The sequence below is a fragment of the Gymnogyps californianus genome, chromosome 5, assembly GCF_018139145.2.
Source record: "Gymnogyps californianus isolate 813 chromosome 5, ASM1813914v2, whole genome shotgun sequence".
In the NCBI taxonomy this organism is placed as follows: domain Eukaryota; kingdom Metazoa; phylum Chordata; class Aves; order Accipitriformes; family Cathartidae; genus Gymnogyps; species Gymnogyps californianus.
The window spans coordinates 5,116,938-5,141,046 of NC_059475.1; the positions used below are offsets into that span (position 1 = coordinate 5,116,938).

The 24,109-nt window shown below is 39.5% G+C and overlaps 1 protein-coding gene across 1 annotated transcript in view; it reads left to right on the forward strand.

The window, feature by feature from the left end:
• Nucleotides 1–24,109, forward strand: part of NELL1 (neural EGFL like 1) — a 304,211-nt gene that overhangs the window by 183,945 nt on the left and 96,157 nt on the right. Inside the window, exon 14 of the mRNA XM_050897767.1 lies at nt 527–649. Coding sequence (XP_050753724.1) covers nt 527–649 — 123 coding nt within the window. The remainder of the gene's footprint in view (nt 1–526; nt 650–24,109) is intronic.

Here is a 24,109-nt window from a genome sequence, read left to right on the forward strand (position 1 = left end):
ATTTGTCTGGGAGCCTCCTTGGGGTTCAATGGTATGAATGGTGCTCTAAAAATGTAAAATGTTATTACATGCTATTAGAGAAAGAGTCAGCCCAGCGTGTATTAGAGCAAGCGACTGTGACAACTGAACTGTGTATTTAAAGGACATGCTGTTAGGGCCCCTCTTGTGTTCACTTACCTTGTATTTATGCTTATTACTGGTGGTGATGGACAGTGATGTAAAGGTTAGTCTTCACAGCAGATATTTTTCTGTGATACTCTTCTTCATGAGTTTTCATCATAGCCGTACTTTGCCTCCTCACCGATTCTTTTTTTTTTTTCCTGTTTTTGAACCTAAATAATCTACTGTCACCATGCACGTGTTGTTGAGTTTCGTAATGGAAGCAGACCCATAGCTGACTCCCACACCAAACTCCCAGCGTTCAGCCATTGTGGCAACCTCATTATTGCGCTTGGTTTTCAAACGCCACATCATCACGCTGTCTCTCTTGTAATTTTTTTTCTTTTTTTCCCCCCCCGCCTTGTAGAGCATGATGAGTGTGGCAGCGGGCAGCATAACTGTGATGAGAATGCAATCTGTACTAACACTGTCAGGGGACATAGCTGCACCTGCAAACCTGGATATGTGGGGAACGGGACCATCTGCCGAGGTAAGTCTGTTCCTCTAGAAACACCATAAAAGTGGCAGACTCTATTAATATTTTCTGACAGTCACCTACGTTCTGGTAACTTGTGATGGCTGGATTCTGTCAATGATTCGCTGTAAGATTTATCATCTGGCAAATGGAGTATGCATGGAGATGATGGGAATTGATTTGTGCATAACTTCTCGGCAAGAAGGAAATATTTTTTGGAATGCTAGAAGAAAAGAACTTTTCATTTACTGTCACCGAATACTGTCATTTGAGCTAGTATCATTCAGCTTCTAAGCGATGTTCATTGTTTTATAAACTGTGGATGGTATGCGCTATCACCTTTGGTTTTAAAAATTTAGTCAGATGCCTTTTAAATTAGGATGATTGTCTTTTATGCTAACATCACATGGTTGTTATTTCACTACTCACATCAGAATAGGGATTTTTTTTTTTTTTTAAAAATCTTTACCTTTAAATGTGTATTTTGAAGATTTCTCAGTTATGTAAACAAGAAATACTGATAGCCAGCCATGCTTTCTGTGAAGTGGTAGGTCATTTATTTAGGGTGGTTTTTTTGTTTTTGTTTCTGTGGAGAAAGAGAAGCAAATATCTTATATAAAGACAGAGGAGGGAATATATTAAATAGTTGGCTTATTGAAGGCTGTGTCATGAAGTACTGTTGAGTTGTAACTCTCACGTTCGTGAATTATATTTGTCTCATAAAAAGCTATTTTCTGTCTTGTGTGGGGTTGCATACTTTCTGACTTTCTAAACAGAATTACAGTAATAGAAAACTAACTTTTAATTTTTTTTTTTGAAATGACAACTATTGAAATTGAGGAATGTACTGGGTAAAATATTCTGTACAGTTTGGGAGCACAAGAGGCTGGATATTAATTTTCCAGAATATTGTAAACTGACCAACCAATTCCTTAGAGGAGAATGAAGATGGATGTCATTCCTGTTTCAAACTAAAGTTCTTCACCAAGATTAGCCATTTAGCTGCTGAATTAGCATATAACGTCTGATTGCTTTTTGATATGACTTCCTTTGGGTGCTGTCCATCCACACAAGAGCATCCCTGTATTTAAATCTGTAAAATGGTTTGTAAGGATTTAAGAAGGGATACAAACAGCAGGTGATACTGGAGAGGAATGCAATGTAGTATGTATTCAGTCTTTGATTACAGTAAATGTAAAGTGCAGCACAGACAACTATAGTTTCAGGGAATTCTGAGTGAACAGCCTGTCTGACTGATTTTTTTTTTTTTTTTTTCCTGAAGGTAATACAAGACAATCCCTTAATCATATTTCATTGAAACAGGGATGTTTGGATTAGTTCAGAAAAAACGTGTTTTCACGCTAGCTTTCTTCATTTGCACACCTGGATGTTTGGTTTAGCGTGCCAAAAACTCAAAGCGAAACTCCTACTGTGTATTTATTAACCTAGTAATGTTGAAGTAATGAAATAGCACTGGAGAAATGCAATAATGTTTTTACTCTCAAAGTTCTGTTGAAATCTGAGTTGTGGATAAAATATATATTTCATATATTTTTTTGAGTATGCCTTGAATTGCGCATGTGGATGTAGTTATAGTTGCCTTTTTGAGATAGATGTACATGGAAACAGAGGAAACAAAGTGCGTTCTTATATTCTGACTGGGAAGCATACATTGAAAAGAAAACTGGAGATTACAGAAAGGGGTTTGTAGTCTAATAATTATTAAAGTTACTAGGGAAAAGAATAATCTAGCACTGCATGGAATAGTTACTACTGCAAACCCGCTAATGTTAGAATCATGTGCATTTTAGTAAATAATAAAACACTTAGTGTAAAGTAGTGGTCTGAGTTTCTCAGCCTGTGGTTCTGTGGTCACTTGAGGTTTTTACAAGTTTGGACTGCTAATTTAAGAAATGTTCCTATTCTGCCCATGGTAGCACCAGAAACACTACTTTTGCCTCTTTTTTACCAAGTTTAACGGTGATAAGTTATCAGTTACCAGCCACAGCGGTTTCCTTGCAGAAATGCTAGGATTGGCACAAAGAAAGAGATGCGAACGTGTCAGGACAACTCTAAACTGCTTACGTTGTATTGTAGTCATTTTGGGGCATTATCTTCAGGCAATACAGATTGGAAAAAAATAGATAGAAGCCAAGGTGATAAGTTTAATGTAATACCATCTGAAGATATGATAAACATTTCTCCTTCAGTCATCTGTAAGTGCTTTATAAATGTTTACATGTTATAGATGTGTGCATACACAAAACAGTTGTTCCAACTACTACTGAAATAACATATCTCTGTAGTTCAATAAGAAATCTGATTAATATTGTCCAGCAAAACCATAAATAGAAAAATGATAATTTTATGATGAGAGAAAAGGACTGGCTTTGTGCCTGATTCTACAATCTATTTCAACAATCTATTGTAAAAATGTTATAAAAAATAAAAGCAGAGTAATGTTCCTCTTTGACTTTACTGGATAACACTGTGATAGTCTTTATAAAAAAACCCAGAATACTGTTATTTGTATTTTAGAAAAGAAAACTTATGTGTAGTTAAATTAAATTGCATGGTGAACTACTGGTAAATATAATGAAATTACTCTGGCAGGAATTTGTAATGTTTGCATTTTTTGTGAAAAGTATGGAGAAATAAAAAGGACAGAAATAATCTAGATATGATATTATGATTGCTGGGGATTTAGAAATAAAAACAAAAAACAAATGTTGAAGAGGAACGCAAGTTTTTTTTTTTTTTAAATCTGTATAATGAGGCTGTCACTTCGTGAGTAGAAAAATAAATTTCATGCATAAGAATTGCTTTACTGTAAATGTGGTAGACTAGACTATGTAATTAAGGACTGGATTGTGTCAAACTAGATGTGGAAACTGTCATGAAGGAAGGTGTTGGAAAAGGGCGCAGGCTGAGACCAAATGCACTTCTGCATTAAAATAGATAGTGCCGTAGTTTAAGTGACATAAAAAAGGAAAGAGAAGTGGAGAGGAACACAAGAAAATCTTTATAAATACATATATAGACCAATATATAGACAGTGAGACCATATAATAGAGACAAATAAGACTTATTTACTACGAATGCTCTCAATTTCACTGTAAGAAGTGGGCTTTAGCACCTCAGAAAGACACTGAAATTTTGGCAATAGATCAGAACAGAACGAGACTGAGGTGAGCTGAAATGACAAGGCAGGACAATGCTGTGCCATCACCATTAGTAAATTTGACAGAATACTGGACCCAGAATCAGAGAGATTATATCTTAAGATTTCTTCAGAAAATGAAAAGTAAAATAGGGAGATCTTTGCTGGAAGAAATTACAGCATTAAAGGCAGAGGACAGAGGTATAACTAGTTGAATAAAGAGAGATTCTGAATCTACAGATTTGTTAAGTTGCTATGAAGGCGCTATTCATATGCTATTTCCTAGCACTTAGCTGTGAAATGCTAAGTTTTCTATGAAGGAAACTTTGAAAAAATTCAAAAGAACTAAGAGTGATTCGGCAATAGAAGAAGTTGTAGGTGGGTAACGGAAGACTCATGCCATGCCCTTTTACTTGAATTCTGTAAATGAATTATATAATTCATAGGTGAGGGTGGAATAAGGACAACTGGAACAATTTCACTAAACTTCAGGATAGGATTTAGTAGTGCAGCATAAAGGCAATTAACTTAGGGTAGAAGGGAAAGGTGATTAAAAATTGGTTTAGCAACTGAATGTTCTAGTTAAAAGTGTGATGGGCAAATGACTACCTGGTACAAGATGGCACTTTGCAGTGTGCCTGTCAGGATGGACCTTGTGGGAAATCAGTGTTTAGTGGCAATGGTTAGATGAAAGAAGTCTTGGTTTCTTAGGACAACGAGGTTTATGAATAACCCGTCACCTGTAGACAGGGTTGTGTGTGTGTGAGTAAAACTCTGCCATGTATAAAATGGGTAAAACTCACTGTCAGGACTCTAGCTGAAGAACCAGGGATATTGAATACGGAGATAAATACCATATTTTGACTATAGAGGCTCTTGGTCTGTGTACTGTTGCAGTGTTTCTGTGTGAAATCTTGGCAGGGCTTGAATCTGGGAGGCTGAAAAATGCGTACAGGGAAAACGTCTTTCTCTGCTTTTTGTCCTGATAAGTTCTAGTTCCAGTTCCACTTGGCAGCCTTGCACCACATGCTGTGGAAGTGACACGCTGAAGTGGGATGTGCCATTTGTTAAAACATAAAGGACCTCATGCTCCACCATCTACTTTACCTTAGCGAGAGGGAAGCTAGAGAATATTTGCTGTGGGATGTACAGTCCTACAGTTTAGCAGAAGTTTCTTATAGCGCTTGTGCCGTCTACCACAGACTGAAGTCAAAGAAAGGAGCCGAGGTATATTGAAAGGTCAGCAGGTTTCCTCAAATAATTGATGACATTTGGGATTAAATGCCTTGAAACAAACAAACCAACCCCCACCCACCAGATTTTCAAATGGCTTTGAATATACTCGGATGGTAAACAGGGCCAATTCTTCTGAAACACAGACAAGGTGTGTTTGCTAATCTTTTTTTCGTGTATATCTGTAGTGGGGAATGAACAGAAGTATAACACTTAAACAAGTGCAAATATTTTTCATTGTACTTCTATATTTTACTTGTATAGTCTGTCTAACAGGTATATTTAGTGTGCTATTAATATCTCATTTAGTGGTTTCTACTGAGGTGTAGATTTATTAGAATGATTAAATGAGGTGGATTTAGTTACAGTCATAAATCTTAAAGCAAATGTGTGCAATATGACTGATGCCTGGGCAGAGAAACATCAGGTATTGCGAAATAAAAATCAAAACAGTATTTATCCTAATTAGTATTCAGGCTGTAGAATGGTTTATTTCTGCCAGAGTATAGAATATGATTTTTTTCCCCCCTGTTATATTCTTCTGCAGCATTTCACAGGAGACACTTAAGGGATTACAACTCAGTGTATGGTGGAGTCCTAAAGATGAAAGCCATTATTTTTAAGTGGCTCAGTTCTTCTGGTGTAATCTGGAAGTCCAGATTAGTTTCTTAATTTTACTGTGGTTCTTTGTATATATTTGCCTTCAAAGGTGTGTTTGGGAATATGGTTGTTGCCGATTAACTTACTGGTCACTTCATGAATAACTTACTGGGAATCTGATATGAAAAGTAACCAGATTTCGAACAGGTACTCTTATCTTTTATAAGGTAATGGGTATAATCATATGGAGTCTTTATTCATGATACACTCAGAATGTTTACTGACAACCAGAATACGTCACAGGCTTGAAAATTGCTTCTGTTTCATGTAAATCAGTAAGTTGGCCTATTTTACACTGTTTTAATCACAAATTGTAGTTGGATGGACATGTTGTTTTAACAAATGGCAGTCCGAGAGCTTTCTTTCATTGCAGTTTTCTTCTTGGTTTCCAAGCAGGTATTTTTTAAAGTAATTCTTAGTCTGAAATATATTTAATAATCTGAAAGACAGGCCTATGAAAGAAACTGTATATCTTCCAATGTGTAGGCAGTATAGTGATGGTGTAGTACATAGATGACTAAAGACAAAGAAATTTTCATCTGCTATGAAATTTCACCTGATATGAAAAATACTCAAGAGTATTTTTAGTAAGAGCTAAAGAAGAAAAAAAAAAATCAGTCTCTGGTTATTTCTGTGCTGGGCTGTCTGCTTTTTTTGTGTCCCTTTTACATTGACATCAGCAATGCTAAGGTAGATTAACTTTAAATGCCAGCAATGTGAGACAGTCAGACGTGTTGATATCTTGATATTAAAGCATATCAGATCACTGTAAGGTGACTAACTGCCACTTAGGTTTATGTTTTTTGCATGTATGTGTGTCTGTTGGAGGTGGAGTTGAAAGCCTTTATGCAGCATTGGAGTGCGTTATGAATAATATGTAGGCCAAGACTAAAGTGGAAAGGAACAACCATGTCTTTCCCTATAGCCTTCGATTTTTGTAGCTGTAAGGCTTTGAATGGTTGATATGCCTTATCACGGCTTTAATTGCTGTTTTGGTGTAATATTCACAAGTCTCATGAAAGAATATGGGAATTTTGACTCATGCTGAGATTCTCATCTTCATTCTTCACAGTCTTGAGCTTTGTGTAGTTTTTTTTTATACCCAATACATAGTGAATAAATCACTGCAAAAGCAGCTAAGTGCGTTCACATACATTTTGGTGTCACTTGGCACACGTGGAAAATGCCATGGCAAGTGTAAGACACTGGATAGTCACACTTTTTGGGTGAAGCATTCTAGATGTAACTGATTCAATAATTTTAAACCAATATGTAGTTATACAACAGTGCAATTAGAATTCTTATAGATTTTTCATTCTAAAAGTAGCATGGTTGGATTCAGGATCAAGACAGTATGATTGAAGCCGCTAAATTTTCTATAGTCCTAAATCCACTGTATTAATACAAATTTGAAGTTTTAATGTAAGAATCTTTGTATTTTTGTTCATGGTTAGACAGTTATCAAGTGTGGTACATTCATTATAATTGCTATGTTTGTGTTTGGATTTTGAGTTACATAAACTCCCTTTGTAAATTATTTGCCACATACTTTTTAAGCTCCTTCAGTTCTAATGTTGTTCTTGGTTTGGTTTGGGACTGTAATGATTTAAAATAATTTTGATGAAATTAAGATGATTTACAATAATTTTTTCTTGCCCTTTGTCCTGGTTTCGGCTGGGACAGAGTTAACTCTCTTCTTAGTAGCTGGTCCAGTGCTGGGTTTTGGATTTAGTGTGAGAATGATGTTGATAACACTCTGAGGTTTTAGTTGTTGCTAAGAAGCGCTTATCTTAAGCCAAGGACTTTTCAGTCTCCCATGCTCTGCCAGCAAGCAGGTGTGCAAGGAGCTGGGAGGGAGCAGAGCCGGGGCAGCTGACCCGAACTAGCCAAAGGGGTATTCCATACCATGGAACGTCATGCCCAGTATATAAACGGGGAGGAGTTGGCCGGAAGGCGCGGATCGCGGCTCGGGAACTAACTGGGCATCGGTCAGCGGGTGGTGAGCAATTGCATTGTGCATCACTGGGTCCCCCCCCCCCCTTTTTTTGTTATATTCCTTTTCAATACTATTATTATTATTATATTTCATTATTACTATTGTTAGTATTATATTTTACTTTAGTTATTAAACTGTTCTTATCTCAACCCACGAGTTTTACTTTTTTTTTTTTTTCCTTTCCTCCTCCTCACCCCACTGGGAGGGGGGAGGGGGAAGCAGCTGCGTGGTGCTGAGTTGCTGGCTGGGGTTAAACCACAACACCCTTAAAACATCATCACCTAGATTTAGTCGTGTGAGATGTTGAACTTATTTTTGTATTAAGAGCTAAGCTATACATATCCACCACTATGTGGTCCAGTTTTACAGCCTCTCTAAGGGCACAATATTTCCTGCTGATTGGATCCTGTTCTGTGTGTGAGATTGTTCAAGATGATTTAGAATGCACATCAGTTATGGAACTAGATCATTTAAAAACCATGATTAACATAACTTGTCAGAATCCAGATCCTGATCTCTTTGCTGTCACAGATTGTCTCACTGCTGTAGATTTATAGCTAATTTAAAGAGTGTAGCACTGATTTGTGCTTGCTGAAGAAGTGGTCCAGTCCAGAGCACCTGTTGTATCTGTATAAAAGGAAGGAAATACTGTAGTTATCTGAATTGTTTTAAAACTTAATCTAACAGGTTTTTCTGCTTATATGAGTAAGTCCAAAGGCCTCAGCAGACCTACTCATGTATGTTTATGAGGGTTCCAAGGTTCAAATTCTGAACCAGAGATTCTCTCGTTGACGCAGTTGCTTATTGTCTCCTCTTGCTTTGGTTTACATTTGTTTGTTTAGAATCGGCAGTTCACTCTAGGATCATGGTCCTATACGGCATGTACAAAAGAATTACAAGGTGTGGTGGGTTGACCCTGGCTGGATGCCAGGTGCCCACCAAAGCCGGTCTATCACTCCCCTCCTCAGCTGGACAGGGGAGAGAAAATATAACAAAAGGCTCGTGGGTCGAGATAAGGACAGGGAGAGCACTCAGCAATTACCGTCACGGGAAAAACAGACTTGACTTGGGGAAATTAGTTTAATTTATTACCAATCAAATCAGAGTAGGATAATGAGAAATAAAACCCAAATCTTAAAACACCTTCCCCCCACCCCTCCCTTCTTCCCAGGCTTAACTTTACTCCTGATTTTCTCTACCTCCTCCCCCCCAGCAGCACAGGGGGACGGGGAATGGGGGTTTGGGTCAGTTCATCACACGTTGTTTCTGCCGCTCCTTCCTCCTCAGGGGGAGGACTCCTCACACTCTTCCCCTGCTCCAGCATGGGGTCCCTCCCACGGGAGACAGTCCTCCACAAACTTCTCCAACGTGAGTCCTTCCCACAGGCTGCAGTTCTTCACAAACTGCTCCAGCACGGGTCCCATCCCCGGGGTGCAGTCCTTCAGGAACAGACTGCTCCAGCGTGGGTCCCCCGCGGGGTCACAAGCCCTGCCAGCAAACCTGCTCCAGCCTGGGCTCCTCTCTCCACGGGGCCACAGGTCCTGCCAGGAGCCTGCTCCAGCGTGGGCTTCCCACAGAGCCGCAGCCTTCTTTGGGCGCAGCCATCTTCTCCGTTGTGGGTTCCTCCGCGGGCTGCAGGTGGAGATCTGCTCCCCCGTGGACCTCCATGGGCTGCAGGGGGACAGCCTGCCTCACCAGGGTCTTCCCCACGGGCTGCAGGGGAATCTCTGCTGGGGCGCCTGGAGCACCTCCTGCCCCTCCTTCTTCACTGACCTTGGTGTCTGCAGAGTTGTTCCTCTCACATCTTCTCACTCCTCTCTCTGGCTGCAGTTGTGCAGATTTTTTTTTCCTCTTCTGAAATATGTTATCCCAGAGGCACTGCCACTGTTGCTGATGGGCTCGCCCTTGGCCAGTGGCGGGTCCATCTTGGAGCCGGCTGGCATTGGCTCTATCGGACATGGGGGAAGCTTCTAGCAGCTTCTCACAGAAGCCACCCCTGTAGCCCCCCCTGCTACCAAAACCTTGCCATGCAGACCCAGTACACAAGGTGATGACAAGTTAACAGGTATGTTCCCCACAATGTCCTGGGCAGTAAAACTGGATTGTATAGGAGCATGGGACTATTTCAATGTTCATTGCTTTCTCTTTTAAAAGAGTATTTAATAAAAGCAAAAATGTTAATGTTTTACTTTATATTTAATGTCTGCACCATACATTGTATTTATTTTCTACACTCTCTTCGAGATCATCTCAGTCAGTACCTCCTGTTTGCTGCAGGTGTATCACCTCCCAGGTTTCTGTCACAGAACCCCTTGTGGAGCCCAGTCCAGAGTCTCCTGAAGTCAAGAAGAACCTTTCTAATGCTACTGGAATGGTTCATTCATGTTACCCAAATTAGTACTTTTTTTTTCTTCCTTCCTGTAGTATTAAAATCTAAAATTTGAACAAAAATTATCGATTATTAAGTCCTCAAGCACACCCTTCATTCAAAGAACTCATTCACTACGCTCTACTGCTTTTTTGACAGTAGAGCAACAGACATCATGGTCAGTCATTTGGTCTGCAGTACTGTCTGCTTTAAACTTGTAATCCTTATGATGTGTGAAACCCACTCTGTTTAGATCTGTGACTCTTCCAGCCTGCCTGGGAGCTTGCCATGCAATTATTTGGAACAAAGTACTTATTTTTTTCATGGTGGGTGGGAGAAATCAGTTCAGTAAGAGCATCTTGAAATGTATCACTGCACAAAGCCTGTTGTAGCGTGGGCTTGACTCTGTGCTGCAATAGGAGCACAATAGCAGCACAGAGCTCGCTCTCTTGTGAAATCAGTTACAGTGTGCAACCATTTTAGGATTAATGTCTATGGAACAGGCACATTAAAAGGCAAGAGGATGCCAAAACCATGAAATTCTTTCTATTCCCTGTAGAACATAACCAAACAATATTGAAAACTGAATACAAATATCTTGCCCAAATGTAAAATAAGAGCACTGCAGTTATTGTTTTTTGGCAACAGTAGTGCTACTGCGCTGTCACCCCTATGTGGAAGGAAGTACTTTTTCACACAGCACGTAATCTGGAGAACCCTTGGTCACAGGGTGGTGAGGAGGCTAGACAGATTGAAAAAGCTGCTGCATGTCAGAAGAAAATCCCAGCCGGCAGGTGCACAGTATTTGGTTTGAGGAAGGTTATCGGGAATCCTTAGGAAGTGTCACCAAATCCTTGCCCTGTTCTTTCCCTTGACATTCATTATGGGCTGTAGTCAGAGAGAGGATGCTGGGCTAGTAGGCCCTCTGGAATGACCTAGTTGATTTATTTTTATGTTCTTCTGGCCGAGATGATTATTAGAGCAATCTCTTTTGGGTAAGGATAATATTAGCCATTTATTTGTGTATTTTTTACTTGTACAAAGGGGTCGCTGGGATTTTCAGAGGGCGTTTGTGGGGCTGTTCTTTATCATAGCAGTGGAATAGACTCCAGCCAGAAAACTTCTCGCAGCCTCCTGTTGCTATGAATTTCCCACACTACAATAAACCAAGTTAAAAACATTAAGTGATTTGGCAAATGTGACATACACAGTCAGTATCTGATCCAGGATTCAGACTCTGTTCCCAGACTGACAGGTCTGTTCCTAAACCATTGGGCTGCGATTTCTCCACAGAAACTATCAAAAGTATTTAAAGAATACCTAAGGAATCAGACCAAAAGAAACATTAAGACTCCAAAATCAAGCATTTGGGGATATTTAAAATTTAGGTCACCTATTCAATCTTAAGTCGCTTGCATCCACTGCTGAAATACAGTCCTTACTGATAAAATCACAGGTGGTGTGGGTTTTTTTTGGTCCCTCTGCCTCATTCAGTGTACAGTATAGACACATCAATCCATGAAGGAGATGAAGTCCTGAAAGTAGGTATTCAGTGTTTATTATTTTTGTCATTCATTGTGTGACCCTATTACTATTAGCTACTGTCCCAGTATCTGTACTGAATTTAGGATGTTACCAGGTCCTTCAGAAACCAATCTATATTGTTATCAAATGATTGCAATGGAGTGAAAATGTACCTTAGGTGCCTTTACATTAACTCTGGTATCAGTGAAGTGTGGCAGTTTAGTTGTTCAAGCATTTGTCCAGGTTTTCAGGAAGGGCCTGTAGCTCTCTCTCTTATGGATTTCCATGACTTGAGGATGATGGTGTTACTCATTGTGGTCTTGCCATTGGAGGAGGATGTGGGAAAAGGGGTTCAGTTCCAGGTTCCCAGGCAAGTGTGTTACAGTTGACTTTCCTCTCTGCAGCTCCTGCAGTCCTCATTGTCTTCCCGTTCCCTCTGTTCTCCAGCTGCATCTTTCCTCTGTGGCTTTGTCCTCTCCTGCCTTGGTCTGGTTTGTGTACCATTGTGAAATGTGATGAATGCTGGAAGAATATTAAGAGGGTGTGATTAAACATTTACAAACTGAGATGATCCAGAGACATGGCAAAAGGCATATCCTTCAAGTCTCTGTGTCAAAGTGGGGGCCCAGGGACAGAGGAGAGTCTAAAAAAAAAAAAAAAAAAAATCTACCTGTTACTTATTTTGAGAAATAGATGGATTTTTTGCCACAATGCAGCTTCTGGTAGATATCCAGCACAGGAAAAACTTAATTACAAATGGTTTACTTGACCACATTACTGAAAATGCTGTTTTATAGTAAGGAAAACTTGGATTGCCCTGCATGTAGGTATTGCTTACTTTGTTTGCATACATTGGTTGGCTTACTAGTTTTGGAGGTTGCATTTGTTTGTTGAGCACTGGGAATGGCAAATCTGGAAGCCATGCAGGATGCTTGATGGAACAATTTGCATATTTTTATCTGGAAAGATTCTCCAGTTCAACTGTTTCACAGTGGTGCTGATGTTTTAGCCTCTGCAACATGCTGAAGAGTTGAGGCACCCCTGTGTGTGTATAGAGTTCTTATCTAAAGTGTTCAACGATAAAAATAATAAATGTGGCTGTGCTAAGCGAACATATGCTAAGTACAAGACTAATGGCAAGCTTAAACAGTATACTGCGAATGATACCTGAAAGAAATGTTGCAGTGAAAAAGAATCTATTCCAGAACCTACTGAAAAAAACAAATGGTGCTTTGAAGATCGTATCATCAAAATGAATTATTAGGTGAATTCAGTACACGAACCACAAGAAGAATGTGAATTAAAATAGCTTAGAACACATTACATGCAGAGGGAATTAGAAGTTAAAGTAAACCAAGTAGAGGTGGGAATTGAAGGGGTGCCACTTCTCAACGTGATTTAAAATTCAGTCATCCAAGAGTAAAAATGAACAATTTATATGTCATAAAAACTAAGAGTTTTTACTTAGGTATTCCTGAAGGGCCAGAGCTGCGTGACCTATGTTGTTGTTCTGCTGATAAATACTCAAGCATCTCAGTGTGTCACCTTGATGGTGCTTGCAGTTTTCTCTCTTCTTTTTTTTTTTGTTTTTTCTTTTTTGTTGTTGTTGGTGGTGTGTGCCTAAAGACGGGAATTGTCAGGCTGGATTTTTGAAGCTAAACTTCAAAACTGACTGTTTATGTGAAGGCTACGTGCTACACAGGCACATCAAGCAGGGTTTGAAATTTTAAAATGATGTGAAATTCACAAATGTACCTTTGTTTAAAAAAGTAAAAGCAATACACATCCATATATTTGTGCACGTCCATCTTCTCCATCTTCCTCTGTAGCCTGTTAATTATGTTGTAGCCTCAAGGGTATACGTATATGCCTCTCATAGATTATGGGATGCATTTGCTGCCACTGATGAACAGACTGGATAACTGTTCTCAACTGTCACTTGTACTGTTAAAATGTATCCGCCCATTCCCTTGAGCATATGATTTCACAGTGTCTGATGGCTTTGCGAAGGAGCTGCTGTGAGTGGAAAGCCTTGGGATGGAATAAAATGGCAGTTGGGTGTGGAGTTACTAGAACACTTGCAGAGTTTAAGTAGGCAATATCCATTCCCCTGCATTAATTATAATGGTTTACGGATGCTCATTAATATGCCACTTTTATTACTGAGACACATGGTTGTACTGCTTTCCTGACACCTATTATTTCCTCCCTCTGAACAGAACAAAGGAAACAGTAGTCGTCTGACATTGCCATGACATACGTTATTTCCCAATAAAAGATTGAGGTAATCAAATCAGTCCTGCATGCACAGCGCAGTATTCCCTTAGCCTTCAGAGAGAGGCAAGTGAAAAAATTCTTAATGTGGTAATTTTAGACTTGACTGAGCAAGGTATGTGTCTAACTAAAAGTAAGTGATTGACTCCAATGAGACTACTTACATAATTAGGCACTTAGTTTTTTAGTTTCATGCTGAATATGCTTTGCTGTGTTTATATCACACAGGTTAGAATAAACACAGACAGTAAGCATTCATCTTTTGCTGTGGGTAGCAAAGGGAGGTTGAATTCATCGTATCTGAAGAAAGGATAACTGTATAGCCAAATCCACGTATCGCTTATCTTTGAATCCTTGGCAAACAGAGTGGGCTTAGAAAAAGATTTAGAAACTAATTTTCAGTGACATCACAGAGAAGTAGTCGGAGCCAAAATAAAAATGAGTGGGAATCTGTAAGTGGTTGCTAATGGTTATTGCCAAGTGATTTTAAGTGTTCCATTATTTATTTATTCTTTTACTACTGTAAAAGCACTGGAATTCAGAAATAGCTCAGATGTTAAGGTTTGATCCACTGAGTATTTGTACCCATTGCATTAAATGTTCATCAGGTGAAAGAAAAAAAAACCAAAAAAGCACCTGCACACAGCTGGAGTAGAGGACAGGCAATATACTTCCCATCTTATGGCTGCTTGATGTAACCACTAACACAGGGAGTCAGGCATCCTTGCGCTTGCTTTTTGCTCCCATGTTTCCCACGTGTTCAGTTGTGGGATGAGAGAGATTAAGACAGGAAACCTTTCTTGCTTCCCTTGCCACATTGCTGCTTTTTTTTTTTTTTTTTTTTTGGAAAGAAACAGAGCTCTTTCATTTCTTTTAGAATGAGGGGGAGTTATCCCTCACACTTCCCCGACTCTTGGACAAGTGCTTCAGCAGCAGACAACTACGCAGGGCATTGGTGATGACAGGTACCCTGGATTCACATGGACCTGTGTGGCTTCAGGCTGGAGACTCTCTGTGGAAGTCAGTGCTTTCTGTGAGACTCCCTGGCAGGCTCTTGGGCACGAGGACAGTGGGGTCAGGAGTCCACACAGACTGAGGCAGCTTGTTTTCCACTTATTCCAGCTGACAGCACCTCGTTCTGTGCCAAAGGTTTACGCATTGTCTCAAGGTTTCTGTGCAAAACACAGATGCCTGGCATCTCTAATGGGGCTCGGTGGGTAGGCTGGAGAGACGAGCTGAGGAAGAGTGCTGAATGGCATTTTTAGATGTAGTTACCTAAATTCTGTCCACTTTGCGCTTGAGGCATGCGAGTGCTTTTTTTGATATTTCCCTGTGTGTTTTTCCTTTACGTATTACTTATATTACTGTTCCTGTTGGTCTGGATGTCTACTGGGGAGAGTTACACCTGGTGATACAGTAAATTATACCTAATGCATGAAATCAGTTGCATGAAAACAAGTGTAATTAACTGTCACTGATAAAGGTAGATGTTAGAAATTTGTAAGCAGTGTTTCTTTGTGCTGAGTACTTAAAACTGAAGATTGCACATTAAACAGAAGTATGATATACATCTTGAAATATAATTTCAGGTACTTTTATGATGTGTTCCTAAGCTCTGAACTGTGATTTTTGTATAGGCTTCAAAATCTTTTATATTGCCGTGTTCCAGTAGTCAGTGAGAAATATGCTGGCCTTCAGTGCAAATAAACTATGCTGTAGAATGTGACTGAGCTTAATGTTAGCAAACCTGGCATAGTGTATTTGCATCTGAATATAGTTATTTAATTGTTATTTAAACCTTAATGTTCTTTCTGACACTGTGACCCTGATAAACCTTGTAAACTGTCTCCTAGGTCATACCAGACAGGTCCAGTCAGGCTCCCATCTGTTCTAGGTAGGCATGCTGGGCACATGTTAATGAGGTAATATATAAGAGGACAGATAGTCTGTTCTTGCCTTGAAAATTACATTTGGCAGATAATATTTCAAACTGCTGCAAGAGCTTAAGCTGTTATTTCTCATGAAATTGTGTAGGTATCGTGAGAAAAAGCATCTTCATTAAGAATTTGTTCGTGCCGTTTAAAGAATGCATGCACTCTTCTGACACTTGCCACTGTTTATTTGTAGCGTACTGCAATGCTGAAATACTCCACAGGACTGATTGCTCTGAAGTGTCATAGGTTGCATTCATGTGTCTCATATTGGCGACTTCAACGTACTGCAAAAGCAACATTTATCTCCACTTAGCTGAGCCACTTAAGCACTTCGCTCATCCACAGACTGACTCTGCTCTACAAGGATGAAAATACTTCTAATTTAAGGGAAATTATTTTAACCCTACAGCTGGTAACACACTAGTTTATAAAATGTGCGGTAGATGGAGGATGCTGAAGTTGGTGCCTATGCAGGCAGTTATTCACGTTTATGTGGACGGTGACATTTGTTCATGAGGACTGTTGAACACACATTCAGAGGCTTTAACACACAGCCTTTTTAGCGTGTGCAGTGACAAATGGCTGTAGATGTGGAAATGTCAAAAAAGTAAGCAGTCTTACTAGACAGGAGGAAAGTAGAAACTTTCATGCAATGATATTTGAATTCCGCTTACACTTAGAAAAGGGAGAAGACTGAGAGCATCTCCACGTTGTGCAGTGGAGCGTGGCCCTGTATCGTGGGCAGCTCCGATTTTGCCGTGATGGCCAGAGCCCGCAAAGGGCACTGGGTGCAGGATCCGGGGACTCGCTCAGCCCCGCACGTGGTGGCCTGTGCCGAGCTGTGTAAGCTCAGCGGTGCCCTCAGAGCGAAGTACGGTGGCTGCTTCGCTGCCTTCAGTGTTGTATCTTGCTGCTTGTTCAGTGCTACCTCAAGTATCTCTGGAGCATTGTGCGAGGTCCATTTTTTTTCTTTGTATTTAGTAACCTGAAGTCAATTTAATATTTTCTGTCACATTTCCACTATTATTTTTATGTAATTAAGATGCTAATATAATTACCAGAGTTATTGTTGAACCCAGCCTACCCACCTTTTCGTGGAAGTCCCCGGTTAAATAATCAACCTTATTCAGTCATGTTAGGTATTTCTCATTAAACTGTAATAATTTGAGAAGTCTTCCAGTAAGTCAGGTGAGACTTTCTCATGAATGTATGATAATTATATTGGTGATAGATCATATAAAAATATCTTCTGCTAGCAGGGTTATTTGCATTTCACTTGCGATGCCGACTAGCTGGCATGAAATTTCTTTTTATTACGTTATTTCAAGGATGCAGGAAGTGAGTACTGGGTATAAAACGACGTGAGGACACATAGATCTTGTAAGTTTGAACCAACACAAAGCTTAATGTGATTTTTGTTTTCCAAGCCCAAAATAAGTGCAGACATTTGGAAGGTTCAAATCTGATCCTCAGCAGTTGTGGATCATATTTATTAATATCGCTATGTAGTTGTGCATTTAAACAATGCTGAAAGAAGCGTTTGTGCAACACAACTGCAGTATTCCTGTTATATTTGAGTTGAGACTGCTGCATTGCCAAAATACGGTTTTATTGCAAGTCTGCTTCTTCAAAAATATATGTTAGAAGCCAAAATTTGTATTGTTAAATGGAATGTAGGAAATTGTACATTTCAGTACAAAACAGTAATAATTTGTTGAGCTGGTCAATCGCTTTAAAAGAAATGAGAACTATATAACCCACAAATCAAAAAGAGAGTTGACTCTAGCTTCTTTTGATGTGAAAGTGTTTTCATTGTGTAGTTAAATACATACCACGATCAGTTCTTACGATGTGGAACAGCTTTCGTGGCTTATATCACTTGAATAGCTTCCACTTTGTCTATAGGTATAAGAAAAAAAATTGCAAAATGATCTTTTAGGAAGCCTGTAAGGCCCAATACTGCAGTGTGGTTGCACTGAGTTGTGTGTGATTGTGACAGCAATTACTTAGATTTTGGGACAAGGGAAAAGTATGATTTATTAATGTTTTCTTTTTTGACTGAGGCATTTGCTATGCTGTATAGATTTGATATATTGATAATATATTCTCTGGAATTTCTATGTTAGGAGAAATTTTCTGAAACTGACACCAGCTTTTGTGGTGGTGTTTGTAGAATCAGAATCATTTAGGTCGGAAAACACCCTTAAGATCATTGGCTCCAACCGTAAGTGGTTGCGGTGGTCAGATGAGGGCGATACTAAAACCTGGCTCGTTGAATGCAGGCTACACGGATGGGCTGTCTTTGCTTTCATCAGCCTTTTTCATGTGATCCCTTCAAATCCAGGTTGTGTGCGTTCTGCACTTCTGTGGTGTACTGTTGAGTTGCTTTGTCCCTATATGCTTTCGTGTAATGTGATCAATACTGAACTTGATAAATATATAAGGGGAGGGAGAATCGAGCAAGTTCAGTAGTTCTGCGAGACAGATACAGAAACCTCATCCATGCTCCGCTCAGTGCTCATGGAGTCAATCGGATCGGTCAGGTCAAAATTGTCTCCTCTCCCCTGTGGGAGCCCCAACTTAGCCAGTTGTTCAATGCTTCTGTACACAGAACAAATGGAGACTATATTTTGTACACATTATTGTCAGCGTCTTAGAACACCAGTTAATAAGGGCATGGAAACAAGTCTGTTACTAATGCCTGTCACTGCCCGCAGCCATCGCTGCAGCGCGTGGACGGATGAGAAACAGAAGACATGGTAATGCAAGGAAGCAACATAACGCAATTGTCTGTTACCCTTCTTGTCTTATGTTTTCCTTTCTGATTTTAATGACACAGCCAGTGGACAGGCTCTAGCCCTTGGAGTTATTTTGGATTGCTTTGATTATTATTTTTTTTTCCTTTTTTCTTTCATTTCTTTCTGACTTCCAAATTGCTGCCATCATTGCCCAGGAGCCTCTGCTGAAAGGGCAGGACCTGTGGACTGTCCTGAGGGTGTGCTTTATATTGGTTCATAGAACAACCAGCTTAACTGAGTTGTAGAGCAAAGGCTTTAGGTTTGCTCTTCCCCAGAATGAAGTGCATTAACTGTTTCAGTGCATTTCTTTTCCACTAGCTCCAGTAAAGGAGTATATTAAGGTCACTTTTTCTCCCGAGTCTCCCAGCTGGGAACATAAAATGTTGCTTCACCGCTAGAACAGCATTTCTTTTGCTGTCATGTGATGCTGGGGGTTAGCCTTGCTTTTTAGCTGATTTGGTAGAAGGATACCTCAGTGTATGTGGTTTATTGATTTTTGAAAGATACATGCTGTGAAATTAAATGAATAGTTAAATACTAAACTGTTAGGAAGAAATGCCCCCTTAGTGTCTTTTAGTTTAGAATTTATCAAGACAAATACTTCCCATTTTAAATTCAGCATACCACCACAGACCAAATAGACAATTATTTTAAAATGTTTTTTTCTTTGCTATTTGCTTTAGCGTGAATGAAATCTGTATTGACAGTCCTGAAGGCAGAAGTCCTCAACTCAGTCTATACATAGTGTAACACTGACAGTAAGAAGGAAAACTGCCATTCCCTTGGCAGGGGGCAGGCTATAAACTCCAGGAGGCCTAGTCTTCAATGACCGGCAGCAAACTTGTAAAATATGGTCAATTATTTTTATTAGGCTTTGTTACTGGGCCACCACTAAAAAGGATTACTGTATTTTTACAGTCTGTTTTAGTGTTAGAAACTTTATCTTCTTATCTGCATGAACCTTTATTTTCTTTCTCATGCATCTTCACCTTTGGTTCTTCACCTTCTCTTTCCTCTTCCCAAGCAAGAAACTTGTGAATATTCTGGTCGGAAACTTACATTTCAGAGTTTGCCACAAAAAGTTGGTCACAGAATGTCAATTTTACACATTTCAAGAAAGACATTTTTCTCTTATGCTGATTATTTCTTTTCCAACATTAGAAGCATCTCTAATTGTGAACTTTAAATAGGAGTACAAGTGTGGCCAGCTTGTACAGTGAGAAGATGTTTAATTTCCAATTAAGTATTGGGGCAGCAGTGCCTTGGGGGCAGAAAGGCAAGAGGGGGGAGGAATTCGTCAGTGGTATTTGCTGACTCGATGATTATTAGCAATAGGAGATACTGAAACTTAATTAGAGTTTCTGATCTGGAACAGTGTATTAGGTTTAATTATGTCTGGAAGTCTAGTATTTTACACTTTGTCTTTTAATTAAAATGTATGAATTTAAGAAGCAAAACTTCTAAATCTTACACTGTGGGCAGACTAAGAGCAAAAAGAAACTACATTGTCTACATTATGCCATATTAAAAAAAATAACAGTGGTAAAAGCTGAGGAAGGAGGAAAAAAGATGGACAGATATTTATCTGACCTGTAAGAAATGAAATGAATTATAATAGTGTACAAAGCTAGGCTTCTTGGCAGAACTCCAGCCGATACCTATGTGATCCAATACGGAGCAGTTCATCCTATTCTGTGTTGTCACACTATGAGGTCACACTATGCCGTTGATTGTCCCATCTTTGATGTGAAACATAAATATCGAAGATCCAATATGGAGAGCATTTAGAATCATGCAAATGCAATCCCCAAGTATCCCGGGGAAATTCCAGTTGCTGTCCAGCATTGGTGAGCTCCAGAGATCTGTAGCTCAGCAGTGGATGAAACAATTCCTTCGCCAGATTTTTACAGCATGGTTTCAGGTTTAGAAGTGTTACCGAGTAAGATGCTGCGTGAGATAAAGCGTACAATTTAAAGCACACAAATTAAAAATGAAAAGGATGAAGTAATATAGGGAAATGCACACTTACGTTGATGAAAGCACTACTATGGTTACTCTCATTACTCCCGATAACAAAATATAGTAATAAAAATGATACCCACTACGGTATGAACTTAAGTGATCAGCCTCGGAGTTACTTCTTACATTTTAATCTGTCCTGAAAGGGAGTGATCCACCACTAAGATGTAGCTGACGGTGGTGATAGATGCAGACCATTTCAGCAATTCTCTCTGTCTTGACAGCTCTACTCACTCATCTGTGGCGCTTAGACCGCTGGGATATATCTCCCTGGGGTTTGTTTTGTATCTCAGCAGATTTTCTCTCTCAAGTGATGCTTTTGTTTTATGTTGTGAGAGACTGTGTTTATTCCTCCTTGGAGTCTGGACGGAAATGGCACAAATATAGTAACTCCTCACATAAACTAAGTTCAGCTTGTTCTCTTTTTTGTTTCTGACCTTCAAGTGACAGAAGGTCTATATTTAGCACAGGTCAGGATTTTAAGTTGAATGTAGGTGCTAATACATCTTTCATTCAGCAAAAGGATCCAGAAACAGGGCATGAGGTGGGGTGGAAGCATTTTAGCTGCGTTAATATACCTTGTGGAGTTGCACAGGAAACTGAAGCATGGAGGAGGCAAGCAAATACAAGCTATAAGCAGGTTATGAGGAGTGGCTGATGTGCTTGTAGGGTTGTGAGGGGCTTTCTTCAGTTGTGGGAAACACGTGGGAGAGAGCCATGCACTACTGGGGGGAAACTGGTAAGCTCTAATGCCCTGGTGTATTCCAGGGATCTCTGCGCTGCTACTGAAGTCTCTACACTATTAGTTTCATTATGTCCCTCTCCCCGGGGTCATGAAATGCCATGCTTAATTGGAAGTACCTAAGAGTAGTTTAATATACTCCATAGAGGCAATATGCCGATAAAACTTGTGTTGGATTAAAAGCCTATGTGTTATAGGAATAGATGGGAAGAGAATAAATGCCCGAGAACAAAAGTAAGATCCTCCTGGGTGGGTGGCAGTGAATTGGTAGTTTTGTTCTGTTCAGAGTCTCTCTTTGGGTTTGGCATAGTCGGGGCAGTCTGCTTGTGCATGTCTGGAGAGCAGGGCAGGCGTATGGAAACAAAAGGTTATTGTTTGGAAGTGCAGATATTGTGTTGTAGATGACTGTTGAAAAATAAGTAGAGCCAAGATTTGTAAACTCTGGATTTTAGTGATAATGACATAAACTGTAACTTTAGGACCTTATTGCTTCCTGTGTTGTCTTGGTTTAAATTGCAGAGTTGAATATCGTAGTACAGCGAATAGCAGTCCAGAAGCTTGTGGGGAAAAAAGGACAGAAACCCATCTGAATTTACGACAGTGACATGTTTATAGAGTGCAATGGTTTCTACATCCTCCTGTTGCACCAATCACCTAATGAGTAAGGTCTTGGGAATCACAGAAATTGGAGCTAGAGAAGGTTTTTTAACAAGAGGCTTACAATTGTTGAAAATATCTTCATGGATCTGGGCTTTGTTTTAGATTCCTTCGTGTCATCTTTACCAGTGCAGAATGTCTTCACGTTGTGTATTTCTAGCGATTGTAAATGGGGAATAATTTGTTATCGCTTCTGTTACATAGCAAAATTGTGTCTCAAGCACAAAAATTGGTAGAAAAACTTGCAAATGGTTGTGACAGCACCACCCACTGTAGTACAACAGATGTTTCTTTTTTTAAAACTTGATCATTGTATCCTACAGTGACTTAAATGGGTTACAGCAAGGTTAAAACTTTGTCCTCTGTAATGTCCTTAATTCACAGCTTTCTTGTAATAATATCGTATTGCTAGAGAAAGGATTCCCATTTGTAGCATCTGAGTCTTGGACATGTTTACACATCTCTTCTCTATCTCTTTTTATCATCAGAAAGTCAGATGCAGATAAAACAATACCTTATCTGAAGATGTTGTTAATGACTTAATTAGTACAGTGAACATAAAGATAGATCTAGTAGCCAGAGGTTTTTTGGTTTGGTTTTTTTTTCCCCCTTGATTAGAAGTACTGCTCAGTCTGTTGGAACTTTCAAGTTGAACTACCCCTTTTCTGTCCTGTTTTTGCAATACCTGTTTTGCTTAGTCATCCATTATGGTGGTTTTACATGTTAGTAGCCGTGTTTATTGGACATTATAAAATACAAAGAATTGAATATTTATTAAATTTCCCTATGAACAGATTTTTGCCTTGAAATTTACTTGGGTATTGCTGCATGCTGATACACATGAATTGGAAAGATTGATTTTTGAAAGACTGCAGCGTTTTTTTGTTGGTGGTAAATTGCATATGGAATTGAAAAAGAATAGTAGACTTCTGTTGTCTATCGGCAGCATGACAGTAATCTTAAAAAGCAATCTCTGCCAACAAATGATGCTGTAGAAAGAAAACTTTGCACTCAGTAGGCTTCCTCATTACTGCAACTTCTGCCTAAAATAAACAAGTACAGAGAGCTTTGTCATGAAAGTTAGAGCGCTCCTGAACTTTGAGGCAGGGACTTGCAACATAAAAGTGTGTTGCCTTGTTTCGGAGATATGTTTATGGCTGCCCTGAATAAAAACTCTTTACATTTGGCATTGGAAAAACACGTATGCTCAGTGTCTGCTGCTTACATTTTAGCAGCCTGGTTCCCAGAAGGTTTTACAGGCATCTTGATTTCTGACATTTGTTACCCTGTGAACACTTGTCTTTGGGTGAAGTTCTTTATTGCGGTTGTTGGAATGACCATTGAGCGAAGTCTGTTGAGGCCTATGAAATTATTGATCCTTGTAAGTCTAAGTAGTCTTTAAATGCATAATGCTTCCTGGGAATATTGATACTTCTATACACCAAAATGTAGAGTGCTTCTTTCAGCAGTTAACTTTGTCACAGCCGCCATGGGCCTCATTCAAGCCTTTGAAATTCAGGAGGAGCCTTTGCACTGAATTAGTGAGGATGGATCTAGGTCTGTTGCAGGGTGTTACCTGATGAGAGGGTAGTACTGACATCCTAGTCTGAAAGCTAGTAGATAGCATGGTAGGTCACCATTCAAAATACCAAAAATGCCTCATTAATCTTAACAATTAATATATTAATGATGACTTATGGGGGTTTTGTGAAGACTTTCACCCTGAGTTCTCCTCCAGGAAGAATTATATGACCTTGTGGATTAGACTAATCATCCACTTTAAATACTGTAATAGCCTAAGAACTCTTAGAAGCTGATTACAGGGAATTTTTCTGTACAACTGGGGCTTCTTATTTTGAAGTAACATAGAAAGCGAGGTGGTATTGGTCTATTGCTTGATCGGGAGGTGAGAGTGAGCTGCTACTGTGATGCAGCTGAGAGGAAGGTGAGGTATTTTTAGAAAGCAAAGAGGCTTTAATATTGTACAAGAAATCATGTAAGACCTCATTGGAGATACTGTGCATAGTTCTGTCATGTCTGTTCCAAAAAGATGGTTTCAAACTGGGAACATGTTCAGCGATGGCTGCAAGGATGTGTGCAGGAATGCAGA